The sequence below is a fragment of the Macaca thibetana genome, chromosome 13, assembly GCF_024542745.1.
Source record: "Macaca thibetana thibetana isolate TM-01 chromosome 13, ASM2454274v1, whole genome shotgun sequence".
Taxonomy (NCBI): Eukaryota; Metazoa; Chordata; class Mammalia; order Primates; family Cercopithecidae; genus Macaca; species Macaca thibetana.
The window spans coordinates 45155977-45171940 of NC_065590.1; the positions used below are offsets into that span (position 1 = coordinate 45155977).

Here is a 15964-nt window from a genome sequence, read left to right on the forward strand (position 1 = left end):
TTAAAAACTACCAACATGTAAATATATATATATGCTGTCTTAAAAGTGAATGATATTAGTGGCACCTCTCTGAACCTACTCTGGCTTGGGAGGCTGCCAAATTTAAAAAGAAATAATGTTACAGAAAGAAAATTGAAAAATGAAAGCCTGCTTTTATCCTATCCTAATCCCTCTTCCCAGTAATAATGACTGCTGTGTTGGATTACTTCTGCAAATACAAGTGTATACATATATGTAGCAAATCTTACTTATACAAAAGGGATTCTTAACTAATGTCTTGTTTCATTGGTTTTAAACATCTTGATTGCCACTGTCCTGATCTAAGCAACAGTGTCATCTCACCATGAAGAGGTCAAATCTGTAACTAGTCTCTTCCCTTTAGCCACTTTCCCGTCTGTCTGTTTTGCACACATTGAAGTCTAGTGATTATTTTTTTAGAGAAAAGCTTGTCACCCAGGCTGGAGTGCAGTGGTATGATCATAGGTTACTGCAGCCTTGAACTCCTGGACTTGAGCTAAGAATAAAGAATCCTGCTTTATTCTTTTAAATAGCTACAGCTACAGGTGTGTGCCACCATCCCCCTGTTTTGTTTTGTTTTTTTCCAGAAGCAGGATCTCACTATGTTGCCCAGGCTGGTTTTGAACTCCTGGCCTCAAACAGTCCTGCCTTGGTCTTCTAAAGCCCTGGGATTAAAGGCACTTAGTCAAGCACTCCTTTTGTAAAAGCTTTCATGCCTTTTAGTAAAGGCTAGACCTTTTAAGGTGGATCACAAGTTTGGCCTACACAGTCTGGTATTTCAGCTACCATCTCCTTGGGTATTTCACAAGGAGTGTCATGAAAGCACCTGGGCCCCTTTCTAGCATTGTGGAGAAAGAATTTCGACCAAACAGTCTGAAGCTCCTTTTGTATTCATCACAGAACTGGAATAGTTAACTAACTTGGTAAGTGTCTAATATTTTTAGATAAAGATTTTGTATTATCTGGAATTCAGTATTTCAATTTATTCTTCCTTTTGATAATTAAGAACGTGTGAAAAATGTTAATTCTAGCTGCCATAAAACAGTTGAATCAGGTATACCTTAAAATCGTAAGTCAAAATACTTACCTAATCCATATTTAAACATTTGTCACTCAGCATAAGATGTTTTTCAGTGGCAGTGCCTTGCCATGTTGCCTTGGCAGGAGTGTGGTGGCTATTCATGGGCAAAGATCATAGCTCACTATAACCTCAAACTCCTGGGCTCAAGTTATCCTGCCACAGCCTCCCAAGTAACTAGCAATACAGGCCTGTGCCACTGCATCCAGATAGCAGAAAAGTTTTTTGTTGGTTTTTTGAGACGGAGTCTCGCTCTGTCACCCAGGCTGGAGTGCAGTGGCGCCATCTTGGCTTACCACAACCTCCGCCTCCCAGGTTTAAAGGAATTCTCCTGCCCCAGTCTCCTGAGTAGCTGGGATTATAGGTGCACGCCACCACACCTGGCTAGTTTTTGTATTTCTAGTAGAGATGGGGTTTTACCATGTTGGCTAGGCTGGTCTTGAACTGACCTCGTGATCCGCACATCTTGGCTTCCCTAAGTGCTGGGATTACAGGCATGAGCCACCATGCCTAGCCAAGTGCTTTTATGTGTTTTGAGACAGGGTCTTGCTCTTTTGCCCAGACTGGAGCACAGTGGCACAACTACGGCTCACTATGGCCTCAACTTTCCAAGGCTCAAGCATTCCTTCCACCTCAGCCTCCCTAGTGGCTGGGACTACAGGCACACACTACCATGTCTGGCTAGTTTTTGTATTTTTTTTGTAGAGATGAGGTCTCACTGTATTACCCAGGCTGGTGTTGAATTCCTAGGCTCAAGCTATCCTTGCCTTGGCTTCCCCAAGTGCTAGGATTATAGGCGTGAGCCACAATGCCCAGCCTAACAGCACAAAGCTTTTTGTTCTTAGGTTATGCCTAAATAATACAAATAGTTTATATAACAACATTTTTAAAAGAGGATTCTTCCAGTCGGGTGCTGTCACTCACGCCTGTAATCCCAGCACTTTGGGAGGCCGAGGCGGGTGGATCACGAGGTCAGGAGTTTGAGACCAGTGTGGCCAACATGGTGAAACCCCGTCTCTACTAAAAGTACACAATATGGTATTTCAGCTACCATCTCCTTGGGTATTTCACAAGGAGTGTCGTACCTTTGTACCTTTCTACTAAAGGTACAAAAAAAAAAAAAAAAGCTGGGTGTGGTGGCAGGCACCTGTAATCCCAGCTACTCGGGAGGTTTGAAGAGTAGAATGAACATTGTATTACCCTCCACTTAGATTTAGCTAGTAATTGACTTGTTATATAGTTATGTAACAAATAGAAGTCATTGCAGTTTGAGGCAACACCCAAAAACTAGCACAAAGGGAACCTAATAAAAGTAAGTTTTACCCATGTTAAAGGGTTATGAAGTACTGTATTAATACATCCATCTCAAGGGAAAAAAAAAAAGGAAAACAATTGTAAGAAAACAATTTTGTGATGTCCAACACCCAATCTGTGTTCAGATTTTTCTGACAGTCTCTAGAGCAAGGGTGTCCAATCTTTTGGCTTCCCTGGGCCGTGTTGGATGATGAAGAATTCTCTTGGGCCAAACCATAAAATACACTAATACTAAGAATAGCTGATGAGCTAAAATAAATAAATATATAATGCTTTAAGAAAATTTATGAATTTGTGTTGGGTCGCATTCAAAGCTGTCCTGGGCTGCCTGCGGCTTGTGGGCCGCGGGTTGGTTGCTCTAGAGTGTCTTTTTTTTCCTTTTTTTTTTTTTTTTTTTTGAGATGGAGTTTAGCTCTTGTCGCCCAGGCTGGAGTGCAATGGCATGATCTCGGCTCACTGCAACCTCTGCCTCCTGGGTTTAAGCGATTCTCCTGCCTCAGCCTGCTGAGTAGCTGAGATTACAGGTGCCTGCCACCACACCTGGCTAGTTTTTGTATTTTTTGGTAGAGACAGGGTATCACCATGTTGGCCAGGCTGGTCTCGGACTCCTGACCTCAGGTGATCCACCTGCTTCAGCCTCCCAAAGTGCTGTGATTACAGGCATGAGCCACCGCGCCTGCCTCAGAGTGTCTTTTCTACCTTGTGGGGTTTTTTTGTTTGTTTTTGTTTTGTTTTGTTTTTGAGACTTCTCGCTCTGTCACCCAGGCTGAAGTGCAGTGGCACAATCTCGGCTCATTGCAACCTTCACCACCCGGGTTCAAGTGATTCTGCCTCAGGCTCCTGAGTAGCTGGGATTACAGGCGCGTGCCACCACGCCTGGCTAATTTTTGTATTTTTAGTAGAAACGGGGTTTCACCATGTTGGTCAGGCTGGTCTCGAACTCCTGACCTCGTGATCTGCCTGCCTCAGCCTTCCAAAGTGCTGGGATTATAGGCGTGAGCCACTGTGCCCAGCCCACCTTGTGTTTTAAACCAAGATTCATTTGGGGTTTACACATAGTATTTAGTTATGTCTTACGAGTTTCTAATCTACATTCACCCACTTTTTTGTCTAATGGCATTAGTTTTTTGATGAGTCCTAACTAGCTATTGTGTATCTGTCATCTGGATTCCCTCTTTCTTGTTTCTCTGTTTCCTGTAAAATAAAAAATTAGCTATAAAGAGGCTTAGATTCAGATTAAACTTTTAGCAAGAATATTTCATAGGGGATACAGTATATGTTGCAGCACATCTGCCTTAGGGTTCTCCAGAGAAACAACCAATAGGATAAAGAAAAATATGTCTCTAGAAAGATTTATAATGCAGTATTAGATCACATAATTATGGAGGCCAAGAAATCCCACAATCTGCCATCTGCCAACTGGAGACCTAGGAAAGTTGGTGGTGTAGTTCAAAGACCTGAAAGCCAGAAAGACGACGGTGTAGATTTCTAGTCCAGATCTGAAGGCCTAAGAACTAGGAGCTCAGAAGGTAGATTTGTGTCCCAACTTAGCAAGAGAACAAGTTCAGCTTTCCTTCACCTTTTTCTTTCTTTTTTTTTTTTTTTTTTTTTTGAGACAGTTTTGCTCTGTTGCTCAGGCTGAATTGCGGTGGCACAATCTCGGCTCACTGCAACTTCCGCCTCCTGGGTTCAAGCAATTCTCATGCCTTGGCCTCTCAAGTAGCTAAGATTACAGGCACGTACCACCACATCCAGCTCATTTTTGTTGTTTTTTTTTTTTTTCAGTAGAGATGGGATGTCACCATGTTGCCCAGGCTGGTCTTGAACTCCTGAACGCAGTTGGTCCACCTGCCTCAGCCTCCCAAAATACTGGGATTACAGGCGTGAGCCACCATGCCCAGCCTGAGCCCACGGTCAGCCACCTTTTTCTTAGCCTCTCAACAGATTGGATGATGCTCACCAACATTGGGGAGGGCTATCTGCTTTATTCAGTTCACCAATTCAAATGTTAATCTTCAGAAACATCTTCACAGACACTCCCAGAAATGTTTTAACCAAATACCATCCCTTGGCCAGGTTAACACATTAGGCATCATAAATCCACCCACTGTCAACTTGGCCATCATATACATCTTCTTAAACCATACTTAAACCTTCAAATAATGTAATAATGTGGTCATAAATCCAGCTGACATGATACAACTATCCTGTGTAGGACCAAAAACACACTAACCCCTTCCTCAGAAGAAGAGTTAAAGTCACCGAGTGAAGTCTTACTCTTCTTGATACCCCATAACCCAAATACTGTAATACAAAAAATACACCTTACGTTATTATGGGATAAGGAAATAATGAGAGGAAAGTATATGTATATATATCCACATCCATACTCATGACAAATGAGGAACTACTCATGACAATTATAGCACTCGTTTCTGTAATGTGATTTTGGTTGTAGCTGTTATTGATAACTACCTTCTATTACATGCTCTGTTTTCCCTTTGTCTTCAGCAAGCACCTTGACTGTTAGTGGTCCTTTCCTCAGTGGGGTGATCCAAATCATTCTGAAGGGTCTGGGCCATTAGTAGTTCCACCTTAATTGGGCGGTTATTATTTTCCATTGGCCGTAATCACAGAGCATGGTAATACTAAGAGACAGCCTAAGGGATCTCCTGTATTCCAGACATGCTCTTCCTTTCCTCTATTGTGGAGAAGTAATTCAGTTTCCCCTTGGTAGTCAGTATCAGTCACCCCAGCCAGCACTGTAACTCCCTCCACATGTTCATTCAAAGGTGCATAAGGAGCCAAACAAGGCCAAGTGGCCAACTTAACTTTCCATTTCAGTGGAATCTTTGTTATGTCTCCTGGTGGAAGCATCCCTCCATCTGGAGCTAAGACCTCTACACCAGAAGAGCACAAAGTCACAAGAACAGGAAGCAAAAATTGTATTAGTGGGTCACTGGGTGTAGTAGTAAATTGTACCACTTCCATTTCCACCTCTTGATTCCTAGACCCATGAATTCTGGCTGTGGGAGAACAACTGTATATTGGGTACTAATTCAGAGTATACAGCCTCTGGAGAATGTCCCAGCCCTGCAAAGTGTTGCCACCTAGCTGGCACTGTAATTGAGTCTTTAAAAAGCCATTCCGCTGTTCTTTAAAACCAGCTGTATCTCACACCTGTAATCCCAGCACTTTGGGAGGCTGAGGCAGGTGGATCACAACGTCAAGAGATAGACACCACCCTGGCCAAGATGGTGAAACCCCGTCTTTACTAAAAATACAAAAATTAGCCGAGTGTGGTGGCGCGTGCCTCTAGTCCCAGCTGCTCAGGAGGCTGAGGCAGGAGAATTGCTTGAACCTGGGAGGCGGAGGTTGCAGTGAGCCGAGATCGTGCCACTGCACTCCAGCCTGGCAACAGAGCGAGACTCCATCTCAAAAAAACAAAAAAACAAACGAAAAAAAAAAAGCTGTATCAGAGTAGTGGGGAACACGGTAAGACCAGTGAATTGCATGGGGTTGGGCCCATGACCACTTTTTTTTTTTTTTGAGCTGGTGTCTCACTATGTTGCCCAGGCTGGTCTAGAACCCATGGGCTCAAGCTATGCCCCTTCCTGCTTTGTCCTCCCAAAGTGTTGGGATTACATGCATGAGCTAATGCACCCATAATCCCAGTGTAACCAAGACCTCTATTTTCAAAGTAGCCATTACTTTCTCAAATTTTCCATGTAACTTTTTCTCCTTTGTGTAATGTGTTAAGGAAGTAGCATCAAGATAAATCTAAAAGGGAGTTTTAGAAGGGAGAGAAGCAGCACAAGATAGGGGAAGAAGTGAAGCAATCTTAAGGTTTCCCCTGGAATCTGGCCTCAGCCTGATCCCATAAGGATCTCCCAGAGCATGGATGACAACATATAGTTGTCCCATCAGTATGCAAGGGGTAGCTTAAAATTTTTTTTTTGTAATAGCGAAAAACTGTAAACAACTCAATGTCTATATAGTAGAATGGTGAATCAGTGACTATTCAATTCATGTATAACCAACTCCTCCCTCAAACTTAGTGGCTTTAAACAACATTATTTCATATGATTTTGTGGGGCACCTAGACCCAGATGGGCAGTTATTCTGAGATCACTTATGTGGCTGCATTTAACTGGGAACATTTGGGGCTGGCATGTTCAAGATGTCTAGTTTTTAGCAAAAATTATGAGCCACACAAAGAAACAAGAAAGTATGGCTCATATGTGGAGGGAAAGAACAGTCAATATAAACTGTCCCTGAGGAAGCCCAGATGCTGTGCATATAATAGAGATTTTAAATCTGCTACTATAAATATGTTCAAAGAACTAAAGGAAACTAGGGTTAAAAACCTAACCAAATTATTTATGAGAATGATGTCTTGCAAAAAGAGAATATCAATAAAGAGATAGAAATTATAATTTAAAAAAACTTCTGAAGTTGAAAAGTACAATAACTGACATGAAAAATCCACTGAAGGCACTCAGCAGATTTGAACTTGCAGAAGAGAATCAGCACACTTGGAGGTAGGTCAACGGAGATGACCAGGTCTGAAGGAACAGGAAGAAAAAAGAATGAAGAAAAATGATCAAATCCTCAGAGATCTGTGGGACTCCCCATCAAGTGTTCCAACATACTCATAATGGGAGTCCCAGAAGAAATAAGAGAGAAAAAGTGGCAGAATTAGTTTTTTGTTTGTTTGGTTGGTTGGTTTTTTTGACAGAGTTTGGCTCTTGTTGCCCGGGCTGGAGTGCAATGGCACAATCTCGGCTCACTGCAACCTCCACCTCCTGGGTTCAAGCAATTATCCTGCCTCAGCCTCCTGAGTAGCTGGGATTATAAGCGCTTGCCACTATACCCAGCTAATTTTTGTATTTTTAGTAGAGACAGGGTCTCTTCATGTTGGCCAGGCTGGTCTCGAACTCCTGACCTCAGGTGATCCACCTGCCTCGGCCTCCCAAAGTGCTGGGATTACAGGTGTGAGCCACCGTGCTGGGCCATGAGTATTTTAAACTCCCTGAATTTGATGAAAAATATGAATCTGCTCATCCAAGAAGCTCAACAAACTTAAAGAGATCCATATTTAGACACCTCCTAGTTAAACTGTCAAAAGACAAAACACTTCTTTTTTCTTTAGATGGAGTTTCACTCTTTCACCCAGGCTGGAGTGCAGTGGCACAATTTCAGCTCACTGCAACCTCTGCCTCCTGGCTTCAAGCAATTCTCCCGCTTCAGCCTCCCCAGTAACTGAGATTACAGTTGCACGCCAGCATGCCCGGCTAATTTTTTTTGTATTTTTGGTAGAGACTAAAATGGTTTCACCATGTTAGCCAGGCTGGTCTCAAACTCCTGACCTTGAGTGATCTGCCTGCCTTAGCCTCCCAAAGTTCTGGGATTACAGGTGTGGGCTGCCGCACCCAGACAACAAAACACTTTTTAAAGCTTTTGTTTGTTTGTTGTTGTTTTTGTATGCAATTTAGTGGTTTTTAGTATGTTCAGAGTTGTACAACTACCATCACCACTATCTAATTCCAGAACATTTTCATCCTCCCACACAGACACTCCCTTCCCTTTAACAATCACACCTCATTTCCTTTCTCTCCAGCCCCTGGCAACCACTAAATACTTTCTGTCTTTATGAATTTTCCTATCCTGAATGTTTCATGTAAATGGAATCATATAATATGTGGCCTTTTGTGTCTGGCACCTTTTACTTTGCATTATATTTTAAGGTTCATCCACCTTGGAGTATGTATCAGTAGTTAAAGCCTTTTTTTTTCCCCCAATGTAAACCCCTGCATCTTTTATTTATTTATTTATTTATTTATTTATTTATTTATTTATAAATGTGGTGAACTTCGACATAGCAATTTTTCTTTTTCTTTTTTTTTTTTGAGATGGAGTTCCACTCTTGTCACCCAGGCTAGAGTGCAATGGCAGGTTCTCAGCTCCCTGCAACCACCGCCTCTCGGGTTCAAGTGATTCTCCTGCCTCAGCCTCCAGAATAGCTGGGGTTATAGGCGCCTGCCACCACGCCTGGTTAACTCGTTTGTATTTTTAGTAGAGACGGGGTTTCATTATGTTGGCCAGGCTGGTCTTGAACTCCTGACCTCAGGTGATCCACCCGTCTCAGCCCCCCAAAGTGCTGGGATTACAGGCGTGAGCCACCGTGACGGCCAAAATAGCAATTATTACAACAAATGTTATAGTCTAAAGCTCAAACACAGTTTTGCAATTTTGAAATGAATTGCATACAAACCAAATAAAACTTACACAATAACAAATATTTCCATCTAAGACTGTGGGAGCATTTGAGCCTTCCCTGTTTGATCTCAGGACCTTTTCACGCAGGTGCTTTTCTATGTCATCAAAGTTATGTTCAGCTTCATTTTCGGTCTCCTTTGGCTTGTGCTCTGCCACTGGTTCTTGTGCTGAACAGCACAAGAATTGTTGTGGGAATAGCAATGGCTGCAGGAGTTACAGCCATTAGGCCATTAGGGCTAGCTGCCCCCACAGGCTTTTCCTTCTCATGTTTTTTGTGCTTCATGTATTTCTTATCCTTTTTATATTGCTTGTCCCATTCTTTTTCTTTCTGACTCCTTCTTCATAGGAATTCCTTGCCTGTGGTGGGCTTGATGTTTGAGCAGTCGCACTCGTGACCAGTTCGTAGAGTAGAGGATGACTAAGACTGGACAGAGGATGGAGGTTCTGGGTTGTTTGTGTTTTGTTTTTTCTTCTTCAGCTTCTGGCTCAAGAGATTGTGAGACAGACGGGATAGGACTTGAGGAAGTCCAAGGAGCTTCATTTGGTTGTGCCTTCCAGGTAGACCCTTTCCTGTGCTTTGATGATGATGAAAGAGAACATCTCTTGGTGACTTGGGAAATCCTTTGTTTGGGAACTGAAGAATGGAAGATCCTGTGCTTTGTGGGTGGAGGAAGTGATGCCCTTTGTTTTGGAAGCTGAGGTGGAGAAGAGTATCTCCTCAGTTTTGGAGGAGAGTATCTTGTTGAGGAAGGTGAGTGTTAATGGAAGGAAAAGCAGCCCTTCCTGGTGGTGGTATCAAGAAACCTGTGCTGCAGCTGAGGAGGAGGAGTGAAAGAAGGAAAATGTGCCTTCTGGTGGGTGCTGAGGAGGGACTTCTCTTCCATCTAGCATAAGAGGATGTCTTCTGGTGCTTTCATGGTGATGAAGAGGCACTCTGGGGAGCTGCCTGCCTGCCTGCCTATTTTTCACACGGAACTTCTTGACTTGCTCACCATCATCTGAGGAGAGGAGCAAAGTCAGATGAAGACTGCTGATTTTGTCATCTATATTGGTATCTCTGCTGCACAGAATCTGTGGCAGCCATTTTGCTACCTTTATCTTCTGATTCGGATAACTCAACTTTTCTTGCCTTTGGGTGCTGATGAAGGGGACTCTTTTTTTCTAAGTACCTTCACATTTTGTCACTTTACTAAGTTCTTCGTGGAGCAGCAAAACCACAACTTTTTCTTATATAGTTTGGCTGGGGTATTGGGAATGATGCATTTTTGGCAGTGGACTTGCTGGAGGCGACAGCCAGTGCACACTCACCTTCAAGGATTTGCTGAAGGAAAGAACTTACTAGTTTTTCAGGGGGCGCTGGATGTCGTCTTGGGAGGCTTCTCTGGTGGTTCCTGGAAACAAGAGGACAACGAGCTACTCCTAGACAGGATGCTGATGAGTGCCTTTTTCATCTCACTGGAGATCTGCTCCCTCTATGGCTTGGTGGACTCCTTCAAGGGGATGGCCACTTTATTGGCCCTTTTGTTCTTGTAGGTGAATATCATCTTGATGGGATCAATGGTGCCATCTAAAGAAAGTATGATAAGGAAAGCCAGACGCATCTGTGATATTGATTTGGAAAATGACAGAGATCTTGGTTGAATCTTCTTTAACTTTTCAGATTTGTTTGTTTGTTTCTGGAGAAGGTTCGTTACTTGCTCTGGTACAAGTGCACATTTGGGAACTTTCAGCTGTCACTAGTAGAAATGGCCTTTTGTACTAGGTTCTTTCACTTTCTTGAAAGGTTCTTGTAGTGCTAGAGTTTTCTCCTTTTCTGGAGCTGGGGAAGCTCTCTGCCTCTTGGTTCTGTGATGGGGAGATTGAAAATGACTGTGCATTATCTTGCTCCTGACAGGGTAGGATCCTCTTTTAGGAGAAGGAGATCTGAATTTACATTTTCTTGGGCTTTAAGACCTCTCCCCCTTTTCTCTGCTTTCTTTTTTCTTCCTTATCCTTATTTTTCTCTTTATATTGCTTTTTCATAGACACCAATTTTTTTCTTGTTCTATCTGTCCTCCTCCTCCTCCTCTTCCTCCTCCTCCAGTTCTAGGAAAGCAGAACAGATTCCAGTGATGTCTTCTTGTGCACTTAACAGCAGGGACTACAGTTCTCCCATAATTCTCTAGTAATTATTTCATTCAAAAACCCAGTCAGATTGCTTTGTATCATTTTGGAGTCTGGATTTTCCAAACACACATAAGGGAGTGCAGTGTGACATTGGGGTGTCCATTCTGCTGAGACCTAATACAATGATGATGTTACACTTGAGATGCAAGGAATAACTTCCATTTTGGTTCAGGTCTCCACTTCCACTTGGTTGAATATAAACTCAATCACAACATCTTCTTCAAACCCAAGGATTTCCATTATTCATATTGTTATCTAAGTCTTTATTAGCCTCCAAATTTACTTTGCTTGTGTCTGCCTTTTTTTTCTAGGCATCCTGCAAATTTCAGCTCCTTCAGTAGCATGTTTGTTGCTGAACCAATGATCTTGTCTTGCACTTGTTTCTTGGAAAGTCATTTTGCTTCTGAGCTCTGAGATTCCTGCCTAACCCAAAGTGCACTGGACCTCCTGGACCAGAGGGAAAGTCCACTTGTTGGGGGAGTGGCTCAGTAACATTTCATTGTATGCATACAACACATTTTGTTTATCCATTCAACAGTTGAAGGAGTGGCTCCTATTAATGCTGCGATGAACATTTGTGTAAACTACAACAAAGATCGAGGCTGGGCATGTTGGTTCATGCCTGTAATCCCAGCACTTTGGGAGGCTGAGGAGGGCGGATCGCTTGAGCCCAAGACCAGCCTGGCAACAGAAGTGAAACCCTACAAAATAATAATAATAAGTTGGGTGTAGTGGCCCGTGCCTACAGTCCCAGCTACTCTGGAGGCTGAGATGGGAGGATCTTTTGAGCCCGGGAGGCAGACGTTTCTGTGGGCTGAGATCATGCCACTGCATCTCAGCATGGGTGACAAAAAAAAAAAAAAAAAAAAAAAAAAAAAAAAAAAAATTGAGACACAGAGGTCAAAGGAAATAGGAAATATCATTTAATTTATTTGGGAAACAAAGAATTGCAATTCATATACACTGAATCAGAGCAGGCCTGAATAGTGTCTCATAAGGCAAGCACAGGAGAGGGTTTTTTAAAATAGGGGATTCCCAGAAGTTTTCAGAGGCAGTTCATTGGCTGGGCGGAAATCTTAAATCGCAAACCCATTCTGATTGGTTGGTTAATTAGGGTACTCACCGCTGAGAGATAATGAAGGCTGGCAGATACTTACTGACTTCAGTTGTTTCTACAAGTCTATTCTGTGGTTTGACTTTTTACCAGGTGTGAATGCAATCCCCTAGCAATTTCCTGACTCCACTTTAGAAAGCCTTCACCTTAGTTACTTCATTTTCTTCCACATTGCACAAGTTTTTGTGTGAACATGTCTTCAGTTATCTTTGCTGTATACCTAGGAGTGAGTCATATAGTAATTGTATGTTCAACTTTCAGAGGAACCGTCACAATTACTTTTAGCGGGTTTATAGCTTTATTTGACATATATGATGATTGGCAGTTAGTTCTCATCCACACTGACTATCTAGATTTTTGAAAGTGGTAACAGGTATACAGGTAACCAGAGTATAGAGCTTGTTTGGTGAATTTTCATCTTTGTTATGTTTTCTGAACAATCGCACATGTACATGGTGTTGGACATTCCTTATTCCTTTGGCCCTGATAGCTGTGTTAAGCCTGGTATCAGTGCACATATCTGGAGTGCCCATCTTCATGGCAAATTTCTGAATCTCTTTGAATGCCCACAGGGCATGCTTCTTAAAGCCCACTCCATGCATGTGAGCTAGTGACTCAAGTGCGTTCTTGAGTCACTACCTTGTTGATGGCAGAACAGCTCATCTTCTTGCCACCCTTCTTTGCAGGAGCCATTCTGCCAGGCCCAAGATGGAAAGGAAGAACATGAGCGACTGTGGGAGAAAGAAGGCCTAAACTTTTAAATAAAAGTGGCTGCGCCATTTTACATTTAAGGCATTTTGACACACTGTATTTTTGTTATTATTTGACTCTCTATATAATTTCTGCCACGACTTTTTCTGTATGCACAAATTGTTTTTTGAAGAGTTTTAAATTTCCCAACTAAAAAGGCTTTTCTAGTTATTTTTCTTTTATAATGTCTAACTTGGCTGGGTGTGGTGGCTCATGCCTATAATCCCAGTACTTTGGGAGGCCAAAGCAGGCGGATTACCTGAGGTCAGGATTTTGAGACCAGCCTGGCCAACATGGTGAAACCCCACCCTCTACTAAAAATACAACATGTGCCACGTGTGGTGGTAGGCGCCTGTAGTCCCAGCTACTCGGGAGGCTGAGGCAGGAGAATCACTTGAACCTGGGAGGCGGAGGTTGCAGTGAGCCAAGATCGCACCACTGCACTCCAGCCTGGGCAACAAGGTGACTCCATCTTAAAAAAAAAATTAAGTTTTGTTAATTACAATAAATTATGTCAAAAACAAAGACAATTTCTTTTTTTCTTTTTTGGAGACGGAGTCTCTCTCTGTCGCCCAGGCTGGAGTGCAGTGGCTGGATCTCAGCTCACTGCAAGCTCCGCCTCCCGGGTTTACTCCATTCTCCTGCCTCAGCCTCCCGAGTATCTGGGACTACAGGCGCCCACCACCTCGCCCGGCTAGTTTTTTGTATTTTTTTTTTTAGTAGAGACGGGGTTTCACCGTGTTCGCCAGGATGGTCTCGATCTCCTGACCTCGTGATCCGCCCGTCTCAGCCTCCCAAAGTGCTGGGATTACAGGCTTGAGCCACCGCGCCCGGCCCAAAGATAATTTCTTAAAACTCTTCACTTTCTCTTATGTTCCTTGCATCTACTGTATCTGTATGGTGGAAATACTATATAACGGTGTGCTACTAGACGTCTTTTCTCAAATTCGCGTTAAGTGATGTCATATTGGTGGCTTGAAATTGGCCATGATGGGAGTATTGACATCATGGAAATCAGCAAATGCTAAAAATTGGACATTTAAACTTAAGAAACTGATGTGGAAAATATTAATAATGCACAGTAAACTTAAAAGTTTGTGTTATCTGTAGCCTTTACATTATGACTTGCAGAAAAAATTAAGAAAAATTCTTCCAGTGTTAGAAAAGTATTATCTATTTCAGCAAAGAAGTTGCTCATAACACTGACAAGTGAAATTCTGACATATATCTCGGATATGTCACTCTCATCCTAATCATAAATAAAAACAAAAATATTAACCAACATTCATGTTGGAACTAGGTTGTTAATCGCAACCATAGGTTGGCCACAAATATAGGAGTACAGCATAAACCAACCAAAGCATTCTGAGAGAAGCAATTGTCTATGAGGAATTTACAGTAAAGAGAATAGTATATTTCAGTATTTATAATTCATGTGCTCTAATTCCTTATCAATACTTTTTTGTTGTTGTTTTTGAGACGGAGTCTTGCTTTATTGCCCAGGCTGGAATGCAGAGGCAAGATCCGGGCTACCTGCAATCTCCGCCTCCCGGGAGGGCGCCTGTAATCCCAGCCACTCCGGAGGCTGAGGCAGTTTTGTAGCCACAAAACTGGCTGCCGTGACTGACTGGAAATTGCTCCCCTGGACACTTGGCCATACCTGGCGGTCCATATCTCATGGTTCTAGCTCTGGCTTCTGCTTAGAACCCAGCCAGCATCTGTTCCAGCACTGGAAGGAACTGTTTAGCCAAAACAAAGAGCAGCCTGAAGGAAGTGGGGACGTGGGAGACTTTGCTGGTGCTCACACCCATACAGGAGAACAAAGGTTTGGTAAGGGCTCAGACCTTAGAGATGGATTCTCGACGATGTGCAACGCATAACGAGGAAAATACTGACCGGAGGGGGCCTGTCCTAGGGCTGGGGAGCGGGAGGAGGGCAAAGGATAGAGAGGGGTAGATAGGGAGGGAGTAGATAGGGAGCGGCAGCCTCGGCCTCAGTAAGCAGGGGCTTATAAAGCAGATGCCTGAGACTGCACCACGTCCGCTATTTTGAGGTTTGGCTTCTCTTACGACCACGTGGTGCAGAGGGAAGGCGCCATTTGATGCGTCCAAATCCCGAGTGGAAAGAGAAGATACGGATGAGGGAGATGGGTGTGTCTGTGATGACTCTTGGGCACTCGCGCCGTTCAATCCTGTCACTCTCAAGCTGATGAACCCAAAGCAAACGCCAGGTTTACACTACCTGCACCCTCACTCATTAGTGGGAGGGTCAGGCACCACCCAACTCTGGGCTTTTATTGGTCAGGCCAAGAAAAACGCGAGAGGGACAACTGGGAGCCTCCTTCTGATTGGTGGATTCCTACTAGCCCTCAAGTAAATCAGAGTAGAATGCACCTCCCTCCTTCCCACGCTGGCTCCCGCGGGAGACATGTTAGGTAGCGCGACGCCAACCTTGCCACTCTTCAGAGGCCGCCACCCAGTAATACGCCCTGCTTTCCTCCTCCGCCGCCGTCTCCTCCATCAACCGTCTCCTTCTAACATATTATTGCAGTTAATAAAAAAGCGCTCTTTTCTTCACAAAAGCAGTTGTTTCATTGTATAATGTGAGAAGTCTGCGTTCAGGCGGTTAAACGCAAAGGAGAGGAAAAGTGCCCTGTTCAGCCTGCCAACCTTCGGAACCAGCAAACAGACTTGGTACTGACCGCCATGATCCAGTAAGCACCCGAATCGGGTCTCTGGCAGCCTGAGAGGAGTTTGTGTGACTTTTGGTCCCTGGCGGCTCCTGTAGTGTACCCAGTTACGGCGCCCATAGCAACCGGCTCCCTAGCTAGGAGCCCCCGGGTCGCCAGGGACCGCACCAGCTTTCCCGCCCCGGGCCAGCGCAGGCGCTCAGGTCCCGGAGGCGGGGCGATGGCCGCCTCCCACCGAGCGGCAAAGCTGGTGGCCTCCAGTCTCCAGACTCCTGTAAATCCCATCACTAGAGCGCGGGTCGCCCAGTACGAACGCGAAGACCCCTTACAGGCCCTGGCGGCAGCAGAGGCGATCTTGGAGGACGAAGAGGAGGAGAAAGTGGCGCAGTCCGCTGAGGCGTCGGTAATACTGGGGCGGGACGTGGGTTGGGACCTCGCACGGGCTGGGTGCTGGCTGAGGGCTGTCCGGGTCCCCGCCCAGCTGAGGGCAGGCTGGTAAACGCGGGACCCTGTGCACATACTCCCTACTTGGTGGTCCTGGCCCAGCCCCTTCTCT

General features: G+C 44.1%; 2 protein-coding genes across 23 annotated transcripts in view; one reads left to right on the top strand and one right to left on the bottom strand.

Moving 5' to 3' along the window:
* Positions 1-15964, bottom strand: part of COMMD1 (copper metabolism domain containing 1) — a 960866-nt gene that overhangs the window by 263433 nt on the left and 681469 nt on the right. Inside the window, exon 1 of one of the 19 annotated variants that reach the window (XM_050753536.1) lies at positions 577-580. The exons of the other annotated variants lie outside the window; for them this stretch is intronic. The gene's annotated coding sequence lies outside the window, so the exon portion shown is untranslated. Of the gene's footprint in view, positions 1-576; positions 581-15964 lie in introns of those variants that run through there. 19 annotated transcript variants of the gene reach the window in all.
* The window catches only part of FAM161A (FAM161 centrosomal protein A), a 30831-nt gene continuing 30061 nt past the window's right edge, over positions 15195-15964 (top strand). For 2 of the 4 annotated variants that reach the window (XM_050753480.1, XM_050753484.1), the window contains exon 1: positions 15195-15811. In XM_050753480.1, the coding sequence (XP_050609437.1) occupies positions 15629-15811 (183 nt within the window). In that variant the 5' untranslated portion in view covers positions 15195-15628. The remainder of the gene's footprint in view (positions 15812-15964) is intronic. The other 2 variants (XM_050753481.1, XM_050753485.1) reach the window with 2 other exon arrangements.